The 20,903-nt window shown below is 35.6% G+C and overlaps 1 protein-coding gene across 2 annotated transcripts in view; it reads right to left on the bottom strand.

Annotated features, from left to right (window-relative positions):
* COG5 (component of oligomeric golgi complex 5) overlaps nt 1-20,903 on the bottom strand; it is a 362,534-nt gene that overhangs the window by 102,167 nt on the left and 239,464 nt on the right. For both annotated transcript variants that reach the window (XM_011986381.1, XM_011986382.1), the window contains exon 11: nt 12,881-12,962. In XM_011986381.1, coding sequence (XP_011841771.1) covers nt 12,881-12,962 — 82 coding nt within the window. The remainder of the gene's footprint in view (nt 1-12,880; nt 12,963-20,903) is intronic.

The following is a 20,903-nucleotide window of genomic DNA, read 5'->3' as shown; positions in this document are numbered from 1 at the left end:
AAAAAAAAAAAAAAAAAAAAAAAAAAAAACCAATCCATTCCATTCTATACAATTCTATGGATTCAACATTCCATTCCATGAATTCAGCATAGTTTGTTTAACTAACGCCACAGTAATGAACATTTGGATTGTTTGCAATTTTTGGTATTCCACATAATCATGCAACAAATAGCCCAGTGAATGTCTCTTTAAATTTTCGCCACTGCATCTATGGGATCGATCCTTAAAAGTAGAATTTCTGGGTAAATGAGTAGCTGCTTATATAATTTTGTTAAGAACTCACAAACGCCCCTCCATAAGGTTTGTATGCTAATTAATAATGTATGAGACTGACTTTTCCCCACGGGCTTGCCAATAGAGTATGTTATCAAACTTTTTGATTTTTTCTAATTTGATAGATGAGAAATAATGTCTGTCTGTACATTCTGCATTTCTCTATTTATAGGTGATATAGAGCATCTTTTACATATACGAAAGAGTATTTACATTTTTTTCCCTATAGAGTTTTTGGCTTTTTAATTCTCATTTTAGAAGCTTTTTATATAATAGAGATACTAACGCCTTACCTTTAGTGTTAATTAAAATTTTTTTTCTATTTTGTTATTTTTCCTTTCATTTTGCTCAAGGTTTTTTTTCCATGCAAAAAAATTTTTAACATAATCAGATCACTGAGGTTTTCATCATTGCTTCTGGATATTGAATCAGAAAAATTTTCTCCCATTCCTAGCTTATTCTAGGCTTGAATGGTTTCATATTTCATACGTAATTGTTTGATCCACTTGGAATTTACCCTGATATACAGAGTAAACTGGGGCTTTCTTTTTTCTGTGAACCCATCCTAGCGTCCCATCCTATAATAATCACCACTAATGCTCTTGCAACCATCTTTTCATGTACCTATTTATCATGTATACATACTGTTTGTTTTCTAAAAGTATTTCATATTAGGGTCTCCTTTAGCTTATAAGTCCGTTTTTAAAAATAAAGATTATTTTGATTTTTACAGTTTGTTTTCTCTTCAGAGTTCCTTCAAATTAATAAAGACTTTAAATATTTAACACTTTAGGGATCCATCTCAACAGAATGTCTGTTATTTATGAGCATTGTGTTCTCTGATAGGACTATAGCATGGAACAGAGGTAGGTAGAAGCTTTTTGCAGAGCCCAGTGGGAGACACAGATAAGCTAGTAGGTGAGACATTATAACTCAGTGGGCTAAGTGCTGAAATTGGGTACATTAAGAATTCTGTGGGAACTGACAGAGGAGGTCTTGCTCGTGTTTGGGTGTGCATGGGAAAAGAGGCATCAGGGAACACTTTATTTCTACCCTGAGACTGAAAAGACAAGTATGAGTTACAGAGATGATGGCGAGGATATAGACATGTGTTTCAGGTATTTGTAAATGCTGAGGAGAAAGAGGGTGATTCAAGAATTCAGGCTTAAGTACACAGATAAAGAAGTAGAAAGAAAATAATGAGTGCTGAGGAAATAGGAAGGGACCAGAAGAGTTATATTTGAATTGCATTTTGAGAGTAATGGAAGAAGAGTGGAGGCAGACCAGTTCCCTTCTTGTAACAATTAAAGAAGGCTTATATATTCTAAAAAATTCATGCTTGGCAGAAGCAGAGGACCTCAGCGGAAGAAAGGAAAAACTAACAAAGCTTTTAGGGGTTCACAGGACAGGAGTGAGAAATTAGCAACTTAAGGAATCTCAAACTGGATTTCCCATGGAACATTTGCTGAGTTCTGCGATTGTGAGGGAAGCCAGGGAATTAAGCATAAACCTTCAAAAAGTGGAGAAGTTTCTTCCTATTTGTGAGGCTTAAGAAACAAAAGACCAGCTGTGGGGAAAGGACATGCCACAAACACAAGCAAGGTCTTATCTTGAAGACATTCAGTAGGTCTAAAGTTTCTTGAGGCAGGAAGTCTGTGAACCTTTGGACAGCAGAGCTAGATCAATCTCAGTATATCAGGACAAAGACTCTCCAACTTCTCAATTAAAAGCCTGGGAGAAGCATGCCAAAGTAAAAGAGGAGAATCAAAGGCAAACTGTTTATTAAAACTGCACGTGCCCCACACCAACCCAATCCTAGAGTGAACTGAAATAATCAGCATCTATATACACAACTGGAATGCCAGAGGAAGAGAATACCGAGCATTAACAAGAATGCGGAAAAATTAGAACTCTCATATACTGCCAAGGGGAGTTTAAATGAGTACAGCCACGCTGGAAAACTCTCTGACAGTACCTACTAAAGCTGAGAAAACAACTAATATGTATTATCTTGTGGAGGTCAGAAGTCTGAGATTGGTCTCACTGAGCCAAAATCAAATGTGTCAGCAGTATAGTCATATTCTTTCTGGAGGTTCTAGGGGGAATTTTGTCCCTGTCTTTTCTACTTGCCTGCATTCCTTGGTTTGTGGCCCTCTCTTCAAGCAATTATACTACTCCTACCTCTGTTTCCATTATCATATCTCCTCCTCTAACTCCTGCCTACCTCTTACTCTTAAAAAGACTATATGATTACATTGGATCCACTCAAATGATCAGAGATTATCTTGATAATCTCTCTACCTTAAGATCCTTAACTCACATCCACAAAATCCCTTTTGCTATGAACGTAACATAGTCATAGATTCTGGAGATTAGGCCATGGAACTCTTTGGAAGGACTATTATTCTGCCTATCAATTTTCAATTTTTGAGTTAATTCCCAAAATTGCACAGAATTGTCATGGTACCACTATTTAAAGTAGCACAAAATGAGAAATCACCCAAATGCTCTTCAATAATATGAGAGATAAATATATTATGGTGTATTCACAGGATGGAATATTTTACCATTTTGAGAATGACTTACAAGTACATGCAACAATATGGGGGACTTTTAGAAACATTTTGAGAAGTCAGGAGACACAAGAGTACAAACTAGATGATTTTATCTGTATAAAAGAAAAATAACAATTTTTTAAAATTCCATTAGAAATTAGTGGTTACTCTTGTTGAGAGGGGCTGGTAGAAACTAGAAGGGGACATGAGGGGAACATCTGGACTATAGATAATACCGTTTCTTAATCTTGATGCTGTACTTAACCTTAGTTACACAGATATTTTAAAAATTGAAAAACTCATCTAGGTGTGAAATTATGATATGCACACTTTTTCTTAATGAGTATTATGGCTTAATACTTCTTAAAAAGATTAATGGAAGCCAATGCAGGATTTTGATCAGAAAATGACATGATCAAATTTGTTCTGCCAAATAGAATATCAAAACCCTTACTTGATAGCTAGATTTACTTTCTTCCAAGGTATATAAACTTTTAGTACTTTCTTAAAAGATCCCCCTTGTCTCATGCCCTTAACACAAATTGCAAGTTTTCTTTTTGTGTTACATGGTGTTAGGATGGTGCTTTATAGGCTCATTAGAACTATGTAACAAAATGTTTCCATTGCAAGAATCAAATTCTAAAAAGTATTTTAAATGAGTATATTAGGTCTATCTCCCTAACTTATAAATATTAATAATAATTAACTTATAAATATTAAGGTAGCAAAGAAATATTCACAATATGATCTCAATTTGCATACCATTCTTTTTTTTTTTAAAGAACATGTAGTTTATCTCCCTAATTCTTGTTAAGATTCGACTCTTTATCACTATATGTTTTAAAAAGGTAAATATAATGAGCTTTAGTATAAAGTAATTCAAGCCTTAAAACTTTTAAAATCTGAAAACACATATATCTCAATGTATCTCTTATTCATTCTTGGTTTGGGAAGCCAGGTATTACAGATATATAACCATGTTAGCTCTCTAAATTGTATGAACAACTTCTTTGAGTAGCTTGAGTTTTGAGAAACTAACATTGCACGAGGGGTTTTAGACATGTAAAAAGAGATGTACTTGCTAGATTTTTCAAGCATACTTCCAAAAAGAAGTAAATTTATTGTCAAACTCTTGGATTATACCTTCTAATAGAACTTTTTTTAAAACTAAGCATGAACATGTATAATCAGAAAGAACATGTTCCTAACTAGGAACATTTCCCTTTAGATATACTTTGCCAAAATATTACTTACTTTAACAATCTGTTACATTGTGTGTAGTCTTCAACTCTGCAGATGGTTGTACTTCCTTAATATTGCCTGTCTATAATTCTAAGAAGTACTACAGTACACTTCAGGGACTGTACGTGCTATAAAAATTGAAGGTACTTTATAAACAACTTACTTTGGAGTTCTCCCAAAGGAAGCTATTAAAGTAATTATGGTATTAGAAGTAGCAGGCTATTCTGAAGGTGAAATATTAATGGGATTTTCTCTCTACATATTATATGTTTCCTCTCATTAGCTTCTTTCACTATACAAAACAGATAGGTCCCATAAGATAAGAACTGAAAACATATACTGGCAATTAAAAAGTAGGTCGTTGCTTCCCTTAATGAGAACAATTTCAACAGAATGATGGAAGACAGCCAGATTACACCTAGTTGAGAAATCAACAGTATGAAAATGAAGATCAAAAAATGCAAACTACTCTTTGGAGACATTTACATAAAAAGAGAGAGAGTAAATAGCAACTAAAGAGGAACTTTCTAGTTTTGTTTTAGTTTTTATTACATGGGAGCAACTTGAATAGGCTTATAGCTGAGGAAAGGAAATTAAAAGAGAAGTAGAAATCCAACACAGAAAAAGAAGTATAAATGATGATGCTAGGAGAGAGAAACAAAGTAGGTATGGGCACCAGTAAATGCGTGGCCTTGAAGAAGTAAGTTATCTTCTGAGGCTCAAAGGGAGGAATAAGGCTCTTATTTGGAAGCAAGGTACAGGAAAAATATTCTTAATGACATTAATTGTCCTAATGACCCAAGAGATACGGTTGGTTATGGAGGGTGAGCAGAATGGGAAAAAGGAAGATATGTGGAGAATACTGAAGGTTTGTAATGGTTAAGAAAAGAAAAGCAGGCTGGGCGTGGTGGCTCACACCTGTAATCCTGGCACTTTGGGAGGCCAAGGCGGGCAGATCACGAGGTCAGGAGATCGAGACCATCCTGGCTAACATGGTGAAACCCCATCTCTACTAAAAATACAAAAAAAAAAATTAGCCAGGCATGGTGGCAGGAGCCTGGAGTCCCAGCTACTCAGGAGGCTGAGGCAGGAGAATGGCGTGAAACCCGGGAGACGGAGTTTGCAGTGAGTGGAGATCGCCCCACTGCACTCACTCCAACCTGGGTGACACAGTGAGACTCCGTCCCAGAAGGAAAAAAAAAAAAAAGACAGATGATCACTGACAAGTAAATGACAGCATCACTAAATAAACGTACACACACATTCCCATATAATATTCTGAAATATACTTTTAATAATTATTTAAATTTGAATCATTAAATATTTTAATCACTATTTAAATCATCATGACCATAAGCAAAAGTTTCTCACTGAAGTTTTAATGAAGAACTTTTGCTTATGGTCACCATGATACAATAGGGACCAGATTTATCACCCTGTCTGAAACAACAAAAAACAGACACAATACATGAAATGACAGCTTTCAAGACATTTAACACGCAACATAGGACAGTGATTCCTCAGAGTCAGGAAACAAATGAGATGAACCCTGTGAGTTTCCCAGCTCATTACCTTAAAGGACTTTCTAGGTCATGGCACGGAAAGGGGGAAAATACCCTTCTTTCTATTCCCTCCCTTCCAGAAGAGCCAAACAGAAGCAACTAGAGTTCACAGAACAGAATACCAGAGAGAACAGAGGTGCACAGACAGAGAATTCCAGAGATGTCCAAAGGGTTTATCTTGAGTATTCAGCAAAGCACTGATCAGCATTAAACTTCCAGAGTTTGGGGAAAAACTATGAAAAAGGTTTAGAGGGAACATCCTGTTACATTCACATAAGATTGAGAATAGTCCCTTATTCTCTAAAGCCAGGCTGGAAAACCTCATCATTCACAGGGTATTAATTTGAGGGTATTAAGAAGAGTGCTGCCTTATAACTGGGAAATAAATAGCAGATTATTACTGCTTCGAATTCGCTAATAAACCTTAAAGCAAGACTCAAAAGGATCAAACTGTTTTTAAGTAATCTGATAGTATCAGTATTAGAGATGACAAAATTAATCAGCCCCAAACAAGGTTAAGTTCATAAGGTCTAATATCCAATAAAAATTATTAGACATGCAAATAAGTAGAAAAATATCACATCTGATGGAAAGAAAATTCAACCAAACAAGAACCCAGAATTGACATAGATGTTAGAATGAGCGGATGAGGGCATTTCCATCTCAGTCTTATTCTGTAGAGTTCAACTTACTTATTCTTTCTGTGATTTCCTTAGTTTACCTTCTACAATTTCTACTAAAAATGTACTAAAACAATAAATAATAAACAATATTGGAAGATACAATGGTTAAAGACTTGAAATTTTTCAAGTATGCTAATGGCTTTTTTCACTTTTTTTTGAGACAGAGTCTAGCTCTGTCGCTAGGCTGGAGTGCAGTGGGGCCATCTCGGCTCACTGCAACCTCTGCCTCCTAGGTTCAAGTGATTCCCCTGTCTCAGCCTCCCAAGCAGCTGGGACTACAGGCGTGCGCCACCACACACAGCTAATTTTTTGTAATTTAGTAAAGACAGGGTTTCACCATGTTGGTCAGGATAGTCTCGATCTCCTGACCTTGTGATCTGCCCACCTTGGCCTCCCAAAGTGCTGGGATTACAGGCATGAGCCACAGCGCCTGTCCGCTAATGGCTTTTTTCTTTGTAGATTCCTGTCATATTGAAAGAAGAAATATTCAAAGTACAAATTAAATGTACTCATTTAAAGAAAGAAAACAAAATGATAGCCACCCCAAGGTTTTAAAAAACTTTTTAGAGTGATAAAGCACATTTTAAATTAATATGTTACAACAGATGCATTACAACTACAGCCATAAATGATTTTTTTGTTTTTGTTGTTTTGGCTTAAACAGCAAAAATTTATTTCTCACAGTTCTGGAGGCTACATACAAGTCTAAGATAAAGGTTCTGGTAGGTCTGAGTTTCTCTTCCTGGCTTGCTGATGGCCTCCCTCTTGCTAAGTGCTCTCATGACCTTTCCCTGTGCCTGTGTAAAGAGAGAGTGAGTAAGCTCTCTGGCGTCACTTCTTATAAGGACAGTAATCCTATAAGATCAGGGCCCACCCTTGTGACCTCATTTAACCTTAATTACTTCCATAAAGGCCCTATCTCCATATACAGTTATGCTGGGGTTTAGGACTTCAGTGTATGAATCGGAAGAAGGGGCACATAAACATTTAGTCCATAACAAAAATGTTTTAGATATTTTCAACTATTTTTTTCTAACTTTTTTCTTTTTCCCTTCCTCTCTTGGCTCTGAAACTCCAATTACACATATGTTAAGACTGCTTGATGTGTCCCATGGGTCCTAAGACTCTAATACTTTTTTAAGTTTGTTTGTAAATCTTGGTCCTTTATTTTGAATTATGTTTATGGCTATATCTTCTAGCCTCACTGATTTTTTTTTTTTTTTCTCCTCAGGCTTAAATCTGCATGTAGTCCTATTTGGTGAAATAATTTCAGATACTGCATTTCTCATATGTGGAGGTTCCATTTGTTTCTTCTTTATATTGTCCATTTCTCTAATTATGTTTATGCTATTTTTAAAATATTTGAGCACATTTATAACAACTATAAGAAGTGTTTTAAAATTCCTACTCTGCTTATACTACTGATTCTTCAGCTTCTCTGTTTCTACCGGTTATGGTCATTTTCCTGCTTCTTCTCATGTCCACTCATTTTAATTGGAGGCTGAATATGTGATATTACATTGTTAAGTGACAGATTTTGTTGTAATCCTTTAAAAAGTTCTGGACTCAACTTAGTAAGAATGGTAAACTATATATTGATTCCCATTTTTTGCGTGTGTGCAGCTGTCTGGAAATTGCCAGGTAGAAAGTTGGGGTGATTTTAGCGTTCAATTTGTTTTGCTTTATCTGGGATCACAGTTCTATATTGTCTGTTGCCCAATGTCTGAAAACAGGTGTTTCATAAATTTTACTTACTATTCTAGTTTATAATGGGAGGACATCTAAGGTAGCAGTTACCTTTCCACGTATGGAAGTAAAAGTCAATTAAATGACCTTTTTTCTTTCTTTTCAAAATTTACGTGATTTTGGATCCAACACAACTAATCCCTAATTTATTATGCTGAGTGATAAGAAACTGGTTTTCTCCATTTTCAAAAAACATCACCTGCTGGACATGGTAGTGCTTCCGTAGGCCCAGCTACTCAGGAGGCCATGGCAGGACGGTCACTTGAGGCCCGGAGTTCAAGGCTGCAGTGTGCAATGACTGTGCCTGTGAATAGTCACTGCACTTTGGCCTGGGCAACACAGTGAGGCTCCATTTCAAAAACAAACAAACAAACAAACAAACAAACATACAAAAAACCGAAAAGCATAATTTTTCAGAAAAGAGTGAACACTCTGATGTTGTAGGTGTGACATGTTGGAAAAGATCCACGCAGGCAAGCTTAGGGTTAGACAAATGAGATAAGGAGAATGAAGTGGTAGGATAGCATAGACAAGACAAAAAATTGTGTCAACACTGAAAAATTGGTGCCTCTGTGAAGTTTTGTGATATAAATAGAAGACAGATGTTGATTTTACCTACCTTATGCTGGAATAATTACTTATACTATTTTAAATATTTTTAAAGTGTATAACTAAAGGTTAGATTATGTAAGCTATGGCTTAATAGCAACAACAGGGATTTATATATGTTTACATAAAACTTTGCAATAACAATTTTTCTTTAGGAATATCTTTTCTGTGCAAAATGCCATAGATGATTCAAATATCCAAAGAAAACTAGCAATGCTCCTGGTTCCCCTCTTAGTGTGAATGGTAGGAAATATAATCTTGTTTTGTTCGACTGAATTTTTATCTAAACATTAGCAACACTAAGAGATCTCAAGATTGAGTAATCAGCACAAGGAAACCCCAACTAGCCTAGGTCATGATGCATATCAAGTGTGTCTTTCTGGTTGTCCAAGTCTAAAACTGGTTGTAGTTGCAGGTTAGGTTGGTCAGTAAAAGAAGATCTATTTCACTGTCTAGTATCTTAAAGGATAAGTATGGAAAGAGAGATCAGAGGGAGGTATAATTAAAGGTATAAATATGGGCCCCCTCTGTCACACTGTAAGATGAGACCCTCTCCATAATTACAGGACTCTTTGAGAGAAAGGAGATGAGAATGTTTAAGAAAAACTTCCCATTGATTTTTTTGGAAGCTCAGTGAACAGAAAACCGTGATTGTTTAAGTACAGTAAACTGAGTCCTTCCCAGTAAACTGAGTCCAAACAAAGTTAAAACAGGACTTCTACACCCCCACCTCCCAGTAATGATTACCATCAGAAGGCACCTCTTTACCCAACTTAGACATCAGGGTTTCAAAGGGCTTCCATAAGTGAGTTTTACATTTGCTTTCTTTTATTCCAAAAACTGAGACTTTCATATTTGTAAGAAATCACCAATAACTACTAGAACTAATAAGTAAGATTGGCAAAGTCAAAGGACACAAAATCAAAATACAAGTATCAATTGCATTTCTCTGTTTTAAAAATCAACAATTATAAAGTAAAATGAAAAAATAACATATAGAATAGCATCAAAATATATAAAACAGTAATAAATTTAATAAAACATTTGTTAGAACTGCATGCTAAAAACTATAAAGCATTTATAAGAGAAAATGTAAAAGTCCTAAATAAATAGAATGATATAGCATGTGGATCAGAAGACTCAATATTAAACTGTGAATTCATCACATATTGATCTGTAGTTTCAATGCAATCCTCATCAAAATCCCAGGAGTCAATTATTGTAGGAACGAAATTCTGAAATATATATGGAAATGCAAACGACCTATGGTAACCAAAATTACTTTGATAAAGAACAAAATAGGACTTTGAGTACTGTGACGAAAACCCTGTTGTACTGATGTAAACATAGACATTCAGAAAAATGGAACCAAACAGAGTCCAGAACTAGTCTTACTTATAGATAACGAAATGATTTTCAACAAAAGTTCCCAAGAAGTCAATAGGCAGAGAATAATTTTTTGGAGCCATGTGTTCTAAAAGAAATGAACGTTGAGATAACTCACAACATATATGAAAATTAACACAAACCTAGTAAAATTTCTAAAATAAAATGTGAGAGGAAATGCTTCTGACTTTGGGTTAGGCAATAATTTTTAGGTCAAAAAAAGTATAAATTATTTATAACTTTGATACATTGAATTTGATCAGGATTTAACATTTTTTTCCTTTGGAAGGCGCTGTTAAGAAAACAAAAAGCCAAGCCACATTCTAGGGGAAAATATCTTCAAAACATGCAACTAAGGAAGTACTCTGAACCCAGAATATGCAAAGATTCCCTGGGACTCAGTAAGAGAACAAGAAATACAATGAAAACAGAGGGCAATCCTTTAGACAAACACAAAACCAAAAAAGTTATACGGATGGCATCTAAGCCTGGGAAAATCTGGTCAGCATCTGCTATGGTCTGAATGGTTTTATCTCCCCAAATACGTATGTTGAAACCTACTCACCAATGTGATGGGGTTAGGAAGTGGGTTCTCTCGGAGGTGATAAGGTCAGGGAAAGAAAGTCCTCATGAATGAGATTAGTGCACTTACAAAAGAGGCTCAGACAGCTTCCCTATCCTTTTCTAACATGTGAGGACACAGTCAGAAGGCACAGTCTATGAACCAGGAAACAGGCCCTCGCCAGATACTGAATCTTCCAGTACCTTGATGTTAGACTTGCCAGCATCCAAAACTGTGAGAAATAAATTTCTGTTGTGTATAAGTTGCCCAGTCTGTGGTATTTTGTAGCGGCCCAAATGAACTAAGAAAGCAACATTAGTCTAGTGGAAGCTAAAACCCCAGTAAAAAAACTAGTACACACCCAATGGAATGACTAAAATTAACCGACAATATCATGGATTGGCAAAAATGTAGAGCAACTGGAACTATCACACATTGTTGATGGAAATGCAAAATGGTATATTCATTTTGGAATATAGCACTGCAGTTTCTGTAAAGTTAAACAACATTTACCAAATAATTGAGCAATTCCACTCTTACATATTTGCACAAGAGAAGGAACACATATGTCTTCAAAAGAGATATATCCATGTAAATAACTGTAACTTTATTCATAATAATCCAACTTGTTTCCCAACTGCGGAATGGATAAAAAATCGTGGTATATATCTACACAATTGAATACAAATTAAGCAATTTAAAAGGAAATGGACTACCAATATATGCAACAACATGGAAGAATCTTAATTACGCTGACAATCAAATAATGCATACTATATAATTCTAGTTGTTGCCAGGACCCAGGGAGTGAAGGTGGCAGATAAACTGCAAAAGTACATATGGAAAAATGGGGATGATGGAAATATTCTATATCTTAATTGTAACGCTGGTCATATGAATGTAAACATTTGTCAAATGTCACAGAATTTTATGTTTAAAATTGGTGACTTTTACTGCATATAAGTTATAGCTCAATAAAGCTGACCAAAAACAAAAACCAAGGAAATATACAATATTTATTCCCTCCCAAAATGAGCAGTGTGATTCACAAGTAAATGGAATAGGCTGGGCGCAGTGGCTCATGCCTGTAATCCCAGCACTTTGGGAAGCTGAGGCGGGCCGATCATTTGAGGTCAGGAGTTCGAGACCAGCCTGACCAACATGGTGAAACCCTGTCTTTACCAAAAATACAAATAAATAAATAAATAAATAAATAAATAAAATAGCCAGATGTGGTGGCTACTAGTTCCAGCTATTAGGGAGGCTGAGGCAGAAGAATTGCTTGAACCCAGGAGGCGGAGGTGGCAGTGAGCCGAGATCACGCGACTGCACTCCAGCCTGGGTGACAGAGCGAGACTCCGTCTCAAAAAAACAAAACAAAACACAACACAACAAGTAAATGGGATAAATGGATCCTAATACACCATTAGCTTAAGTTCTGTTCCACTACAAATAAATGAAGACCTCTTTCTGGTTACTGTCTTACTACATAGTTCATTAGAAATACGTAGAGAGGCAAGCAGACTAGTTTATTTAACTCTGGGCTGGTGGGGGAGGGGCAGTGACTAAACAATATTTAGCATATAGTAAGCACTTCTAATAAATGCTTGTGAATAAAAATTTAAATAGAAATGAACTAAACACTTTTTTTAAAGGCCTAGGTACATTATATGCTCTTACCTAAAGTATTTAGAGAAACACACGCATAAGATATTAGCTGGTTCGCATATTTCATTGTGTAGACCTACCATGCCATTATTTCACGATATAAAGAAATTAAGAAAAAGTTTTGTGGAACATATTTGAATGACCAACTTTTAATTCATGATGTAGATATTTCATTTGTTTATTCATTAAATCTTCATTTTTAACAATAAACAATTTGCAAAGTCTCTGTATTTTTATCTTTCAGTTATAATTCTAAAAGCATGAACTAAATTTTTCCACATTAACTGCTTTATACACTCTACATAGGAAAAATTCAGACAGAGTTCTTCTGATGTCTGAATAATAAGGTATTGACATATTCTTCTGGAGAATTTTATTCTAAATATTAATTACAAAAATGTGTAAAAATTTTGTTTACTGATTATACATCTAAGAGATTCCAGATTAAACATCTAGACAGAATGACAATTAGCCAGGAATTTTAAAATAGCAATACAAATGTTTTGTAAACTAATACAGCAAAGCTTCTTGACATAAAATGATAAAGTAACTAAAAACTTTCAAATTAATTTGCAAAATAAGTAATAAACTTACAGTTTGTCGCCATATGAAATTGAGAAGAAAGTGCCTGAGTAACTGAATTCCAAAATGTGTAGAAAATTTCAGGTTGTCCATCCTGTGAACAACAACAAACAAAAATTTTTAAAACAGAAAAAAACAAAAAACCCTATTTCATTTATTTTAAGAAATCATAATGGGTAACATGTAACCTTGAAAATGTATTTAAAATTTAAATAAAAAATTTAGACATCTAACCATCAAACAATATAATTATTAATTAAATGGAAATATAAAGATGATTCAAATTATGTCTCATGTTCAAGAAGTCAGTCATTATTCTTCTCTGCCATGTAATAGCTGGTATAACCTTGGGCATGTTGCTTAGCCATTCGGGGCCTTTGTTTTTCATATGAAAAATGGTGATAACATTGCAAGATAATTATGAGGATTAAACAAATTAATAAAAGTCTTGGGACAATGCCGCCTGACATATAATAAACTCTCAATGAATGCTAGCTATTATTATTACAATTATTACTGTCATCGTCATTTTTTTAAATACAGAGGGCAATTTGTGTGAGTATAACAAAATGATAGACAAAAACATGCTTACATCAAGGATAACTAACAAGAAACAATTCACTATTACAAAAGAGAATGGCTGAAGCCTAGATATAGTTTTTTAAAAACTCACAGGAATTACTACTACTCAGTTTAGCACGATACTTTCATTCAACTTGGAATATATGTTTTAAAAAGCAAGCCCTATAAAGAAAAGGCAAATACTAATTAAAGTATCATTTGTTAAAGAAAGACAAAGAACTTTAACACTGTTAAAATAGAATTACACTCTTAGAAATTTTGCCAAATACTTTAAGATACATCTATATGTGTGGTATACAATATAACACTGCCAATATTCTACTATTTTTGCAGCCAAAAATGCCAACTTCATATGGTTCAAAGTAATATTTTAAGGCTGGGCACAGTGGCTCACGCCTGTAATCCCAGCACTTTGGGAGGCCGAGGCGGGTGGATCACCTGAGGTCAGGAGTTTGAGACCAGCCTGGTCAACATGGTGAAACCCTGTCTCTACGAAAAATACAAAAATTAGCCAGGTATGGTGGCTCATGCCTGTACTCCCAGCTACTAGGGAGACTGAGGCAGAAGAATCGCTTAAATCCAGGAGGCTGAGGTTGCAGTGAACTGAGATTGCGCCACTGCACTTCAGCTTGGGCAATAGAGCAAGACTCGGTCTCAAAAACAAAAACAAAAACAAAGAGTATAAATAAAATAAAATATGTCTAATGTTAAAATATTGCTATAGTCCCCAAAATAAAATTATAATTTTGGACAAGTGAACAAAATAACCAGTGAAAAATACTGATTTGTGACTTTTATTCCTGTGTACACTTTCATTTTATTAATTGTTCCTTTTTAAAATGAGTCTTATGATTGTGAATTTACTCAAGAACTGTTTATCATAAACAAGGCAAATCAAATCACCATTGATTTCTTATGCAACGATCAGAAAACACATTCAGATTCCTAAGATTTTATGTATTATGTCTTGCATATCTTAAAGTAGATGCTTTTCATCATGTTAAAGAAGTATAATATACTACATTAACAGAATGAAGGACTAAAACCACATGGTCGTCTCAATTAATGCAGAAAAAGCATTCAACAAAATTTAACACCATCTGATGATAAAAATACTTAACAAACTAGGACTGGAAGGAAATTACATCAACATAATTTGACCACATAAGAAAAATCTACAGCTAACATCCTACTCTATGGTGCAAAACAGAAAGCTTTCCCTCTAAGATCAGGAACAAGGCCAGGATACCCACTCTTACCACTTCTATACAATATAGTACTAGGAGTCCTGCCAGAAGGACCAAGCAAGAAAAAGAAATAAAAAGCATCCAAATTGGAATGGAAGAAGTAAAATTATATCTGTTTTTAGATGATATGATCTTGTATGTAGATAATCCTAGACTCCTCAAAAAGGCCTGTTAAAATAATAACTGAATTCAGCCAAGTTGTAGGCTACAAAATCAACACATAAAAATTAGTGTATTTCTACAAACTAACAATGAAGTATCCAGAAAAAAATGAAGAAAACTACCCTATTTTTATAACAGTATCCAAAAGAATACTTAGGAATAAACTTATTCAAGAAGGTAAAAAACTTGTATACTGAAAACCACACAATATTGTTGAAAGAAATTAAAGAAGACACAAGTAAATGGAAAGCATCCTGTGTTATGGATTGCAAGACCTAATATTGTTAAAATGTCCATACTCCCCAAATGATCTGCAGATTCTCAAAATCTCAATGGCATTTTTACAGAAATAAAAAAAAATACTAAAATTTATATAGAATCTCCAGGGATCCCAAATATCCAAATATCTTTCTTGAGGAAAAACAAACAAACAAAGCCAGAGGCCTCAGACTTCCTGACTTCCAAGACATATTACAGAGCCAGGTGCAGTGGAACATACCTGTAGTCTCAGCTACTTGGAGGATGAGGTGGGAGAACTGCTTGCACCTGGGCATTTGCAGCCAGCCTGGGCAACAAAGGCAGATCTGATCTCTAAAAACCAAAATAAAATCCATCCAAATAGAAAAAAAAACCCATATTACCAAGCTTCAGTAATCAAAACAGTATGGTACCAGCATACAGACAGACATATGGATCAATGGAGTAGAGAGACAAAAAAATAAAATAAAATAAACCATCAAGTATACGGTCATACAATCTTCAACAAGGGTGCCAAGGCTACACAATAGGAAAAGGACAGTCTCTTCAATAAATGCTGCTGGGAAAACTGGATACACACATGCAAAAGAATAAACTTGAACCTTTACCTGATGCCATATATAAAAACTAACTGAAAATGGATTAAGTACCTAAATATAAGACCTGAAATTATAACTCCTAGAAAAAAACATAGAAGGAAAGCTCTATGACACTGGATTTGGCAATACTTCTTGTAAAGGATACCATAAACACAGGTAAAATAGACAAAGTGGAAGAAGCAGAAATAGACAAACTGGACTACACGTAACTTGAAAATTTCTGTATAGCAAAGGAAACAACCAATAGAGTAAAAAGGCAACCTACAGAATGGGGGAAAACATTTGCTAACCATATATCTAATAAGGAGTTAATATTCAGAATATATAAATGGCTCTGACAATTCAACAATAAAAAAACAAGTATCATGATTAAAAAAGAGGCAAAGGACTTGAGTAGACACTTCTCCAAAGCAAATAAATAAATGGCAGGCCAACAAGCACATGAAAAGATGCTCAGTATCACTAATCATCATGTCAATGCATATCAAAACCATACTGAGATGTCATCTCACATCCATTAGGATGGCTACTATAAAAAACTGGTAAATAAAAAGTGTCAGCGAGGATGTGGAGAAACTGGAAACGTTGTACACTGTTGGTAGAAATGTAAAATAGTGTAGCCACTATGGAAAACATTAGGGAGGTTACTCAAAATTATCACATGATCCAGCAATTCCACTTCTGGGTATTTAAGTAAAAGAGCTGAAAGCAGGATCTTGAAGATTTATTTGAATACTCATGTTCACTGCAGCATTACTCGTAAGAGCCAAGAGGTGGTAACAACCCAAATGTCTATTAAAGAATGAATGGATAAAGAAAATGTAGTATATTCAATCAGGCATTTCTGAATGATGGGAATGTGCCTGAGAAATGCCTCATTAGGCAATTCTGTCATTGTGCAAAAATCACAGAATGTACTTATACAAACCTAGATGGGATAACCTACTACACACATAGGTGTTATGTGATAGCCTATCACTCCTGGGCTACAAATTTGTACATGTTATTGTAATGAATACTGTAGGTAATTGTAACACAATAGTACATCTGTGTATCTAAACATCAAAAAGACACAGCAAATATATGGTATTACAGTCTTATGAGGCCACAGTTGTATGTGCAGCCTGTCATTGACTGAAATGTCATTATGTGGTGCACGACTGTACTTACAGTAGAACACCATTCAGCCTTAAAAAAAGGAAATCCTATCATATGCTACAACATGAATGAACCTTGAAGATGTTACACTAAGTGAAACAAACCAGTCACAAAAAGATAAATACTGCAAGATTCTACTTATACGAAGGATCTAAAATGGTCAAACTCTTAGAAGCAGAAAGAATAATGGTAATTGCCAAGAGAATGGGGACAGGGGAAATGGATTAGTTACATCCCTTATTTTAAAAAGTTACTCTAACACATATTTTAGTACAATTATCATAGCCTGAGATTCTTTCCCCCATAAAACTCTTAAGAAATTTCACTAGTTAAAACAATAATAAAAACATTTTTAAGGAAACTTTTTGGAAACAGAAAAAAAATTTATTTTATTTTTATTATTTTATTATGTTTCTATTATTATTTTTTTGTATGATGGAGTCTCGCTCTGTCGCCCAGGCTGGAATGCAGTGGTATGATCTTGGCTCACTGCAACCTTCATCTCCCAGGCTCAAGCGATACTCCTGCCTCAACCTCCTGAGTATCTGGGACTACAGGCATGTGCCACCACTGAAACGCCAGCTTTTTTTAGGTCTGAGCCTCCAGGCCTTTGGACTGGGACTACACCATTGGCTTTCCTGGCTTTCCAGCTTGCCGACTACAGAGCTACAGATCTATAGACTTGTCTCCATAATCCCATTGGCCAATTCCTTATTTTCTATATACAAATATATAACATTTCCTGTTGGTCTTTTTCTCTGAAGAACCCTGATACCCTAATACAGTTGCTGAATAAATCAATCAATCCCAAGGACTTGTCTAAATTAAGAGTTAGAGGCAGCTACTAAAGATATGTACTAAGAAGGACACGTAGCTGTTGGAACAAGAAAGGATGTGAAAAGTCCTTGGGAGAGATAAAGAGAGATACAGTAGATTCAGAGGGAATGGGAAAGTATATAGGATAATAATAAAAAAGTGGATTTGGGGCTACGATAGTATGTTAAAGCAATGATTTTCTATATCTGTATACCCATCTGTTTATACAGATACATATATGCTGTGTGTGTATGATATATCCCTATATATACACATATAATAGTATATCTACATATACTATACTATATAATAGTATATCCTTATCTCCTACCAAATATAAAAAGATAGAATGTTAATTTTAATTATCAAAGGATAGTCAGAAATGTTATTGCCATGTGCAGTGCCTCGTACCTGTAATTCCAACACTTTGGGAGGCCAAGGTGGGAGGATCGCTTGAGGCCAGGAGTTTAAGACCAGCCTGGGCAACATAGCGAGACCCTGTTTCTACACAAAATTTTTAAAAATTAGCTGAGTGTGGGAGCATGTGCCTGTGGTCAAAGTTACTTGGAAGGCTGAGGAAGGAGACTGCTTTAGCCCAGGAGTTCAAGGCTGCAGTGAGCCAGGATCGCACCACTGCACTCCAGTCTGAATTACAGAATAAGACCCCATCTTTAAGAAAACAAAAACAAAATTTTATTGTCAAAACTGTATCACATAAATATAATTTCCTGCATAAAGAAAATATGAAGCTATATAAAAATCATTTTGCTTGTTTCAACTAAGCTCACCCTGTTACATATTTGCTTCTAAACATTTTGAAACAAAATTAATTGAACCACATTTTAAATAATTCAAGTAGATTTGAATTGGAAGGATATTTGACAATGATCTATTTATAACTGACTCCCAGTATGTCTTAAATGGAATCATGTTATCAGATCAATTCAGGGAAACATTTGCAATTTAAAGTATCTTTCTGGCCTTGTTTCTTGGTTATAAATACAAACAGCATAATTCTAACTTTAAGAAACAATGAAATTTGGACTTTTGCCTGAGACCAACGTAAGCTGATAAAAAAAAACCAGACAGACACATATTATTACATATAAATAGAACAAAAGTAAAATATGCTAAAATATCAGAACTTTTAAAGATAAATCTATTATTTAGAATTATGGCTTGGCCTTTATTTCAGTCATTGATTTCAACATAATTAAATGTATAAAGAGAAACTTAGAATAATTAATACTTAAACAAAATAGCTTTCAAAGCATATAATCTTTAGTTTTTCTCTTTATAACACCAAATTGATCATGGATTTCCTGGCTCAAATATATTTGACAGTTTCTTGCTGCACATAGAATAAGGCCAAACTTTCATGCTAACCTTCTTGCGCTGGGTATAGTGAACAGAGTACGGGCTTTGAAGTCAAATAACCTTGACTTAAATCCAAGGTCTACCACTTCTGCTGTGACTTTGGAAAGGTGACTTCATCTTTCTGAGCTTTTGATTTCCTCATGTAAATAGCAGGAATAATATTTTCATGGGATTTATTTTTTTATGAAGAATCAGGATCTCTTGAGCTAGATCTGTTTTTGTTTGTTTGTTTGAGATGGAGTCTTGCTCTGTTGCCCAGGCCAGAGTGCAGTGGCACGATCTTGGCTCACTGCAACCTCCGCCTTCTGGGTTCCAGCGATTCTCCTGTCCAGGCCTCCCGAGTAGTTGGGACTATAGGTGCGTGCCACCACACCCAGCTAACAGTACACAGAAGTGTGAAAAAGTGTTTTCTATCCTCTGAACAAAATGTGAGCATTCAGGAAAGAGGGAAGACCTAAGAATGGAAAGGAAGACAAGGATCAGATCAAGGTATGTCTACATTCATCATACAGATATGATAGTGAACTGCTTGAGAGTTTTAATAAGAGAATACCATGATAAAGCTGCGCTTTAAGAAAATCACTCTGTGCCGGGTGCAATGGCTCATGCCTGTAATCCCAGCACTTTGGGAGGCCGAGGTGGGCAGATCATGAGGTCAGGAGATCGAGACCATCCTGACTAACACGATGAAACCCCGTCTCTACTAAAAATACAAAAAAATTAGCTGGGCATGGTGGCAGGCGCCTGTAGTCCCAGCTACTCGGGAGGCTAAGGCAGGAGAATGGCGTGAACCCGTGAGTTGGAGATGGCAGTGAGCCAAGATCGCGCCACTGCACTCCAACCTGGGTAACAGAGTGAGACACCATTTCAAAAAAAAAAAAAAAAAAGAAACAAACAAAAAGAAAATCACTCTAATCACTCTGATAATAATGTGGAAGATGAATAGCGTGTGGGGTGGTATCAAGTCTGCAGGCAATAAAGATCAGTTAGGAATTTACTGAAAAAATCTAGGCAAAAGGGAACTTTCTATGGCCATAGTAGTAGGGTAAGAGTGGGCAGCAGGAAAACTGATACAACTTGATGGGTCAGAAGATGTACTTATGAATAACTAGGACTAAATATATTTATGAAGAACTAGGAGGATGAAGATTATGCAACCAAAATAGAATTTAAGAAGGAGCAGCAGGTGGACAAAGAAAGATGTGCTCTTTTAGATTTATGCTTCTGGAACCTGTGGGGCATCCAAGTGGAGATGACCCTGCTTGCCTCTTTTTTTTTGAGATGGAGTCCCACTCTGTTACCCAGGCTTGAGTACAGTGGCACGATCTCGGCTCCCTAAAGCTTCCGCCTCCAGGGTTCAAATGACAAATGATTCCCGTGCCTCAGCCTCCTGAGCAGCTAGTATTACAGGTGTCTGCCACCACACCCAGATAATTTTTGTACTTTTAGTAGAGATGGGGTTTCGCCATGTTGGCCAGGATGGTCTTGAACTCCTGACCTCACGTGATCTACCTGCCTAGGCCTCTGAAAGTGCTGGGATTACAGGCAGGAGCCAACGCACCTGGTCACTGACTGCTTTTCAGCAAGATTTATGTTAAAAAAAGAGATTTAACTGTTATCAGCATTTAGAGGTGGTAGAAACTATTAGCCTGTGTGAGCTTTTCCATATATTGCATGTGGCATGGGAAGAAAATAATGTTGAGGGTGGGTCATAGGGAATAAATCATTTAAAAGTTGGTAGAATGATCAAGTGGGCTTCATCCCTGGGAGGCAAGGCTGGTTCAACATACACAAATCAATAAACATAATCCAGCATATAAACAGAACCAAAGACAA

The sequence above is a fragment of the Mandrillus leucophaeus genome, unplaced genomic scaffold (genome assembly GCF_000951045.1).
Source record: "Mandrillus leucophaeus isolate KB7577 unplaced genomic scaffold, Mleu.le_1.0 Scaffold298, whole genome shotgun sequence".
Classification (NCBI taxonomy): domain Eukaryota; kingdom Metazoa; phylum Chordata; class Mammalia; order Primates; family Cercopithecidae; genus Mandrillus; species Mandrillus leucophaeus.
Note: the sequence above shows the minus strand (reverse complement) of the source record. Positions and strands in the feature narration are given on the sequence as shown.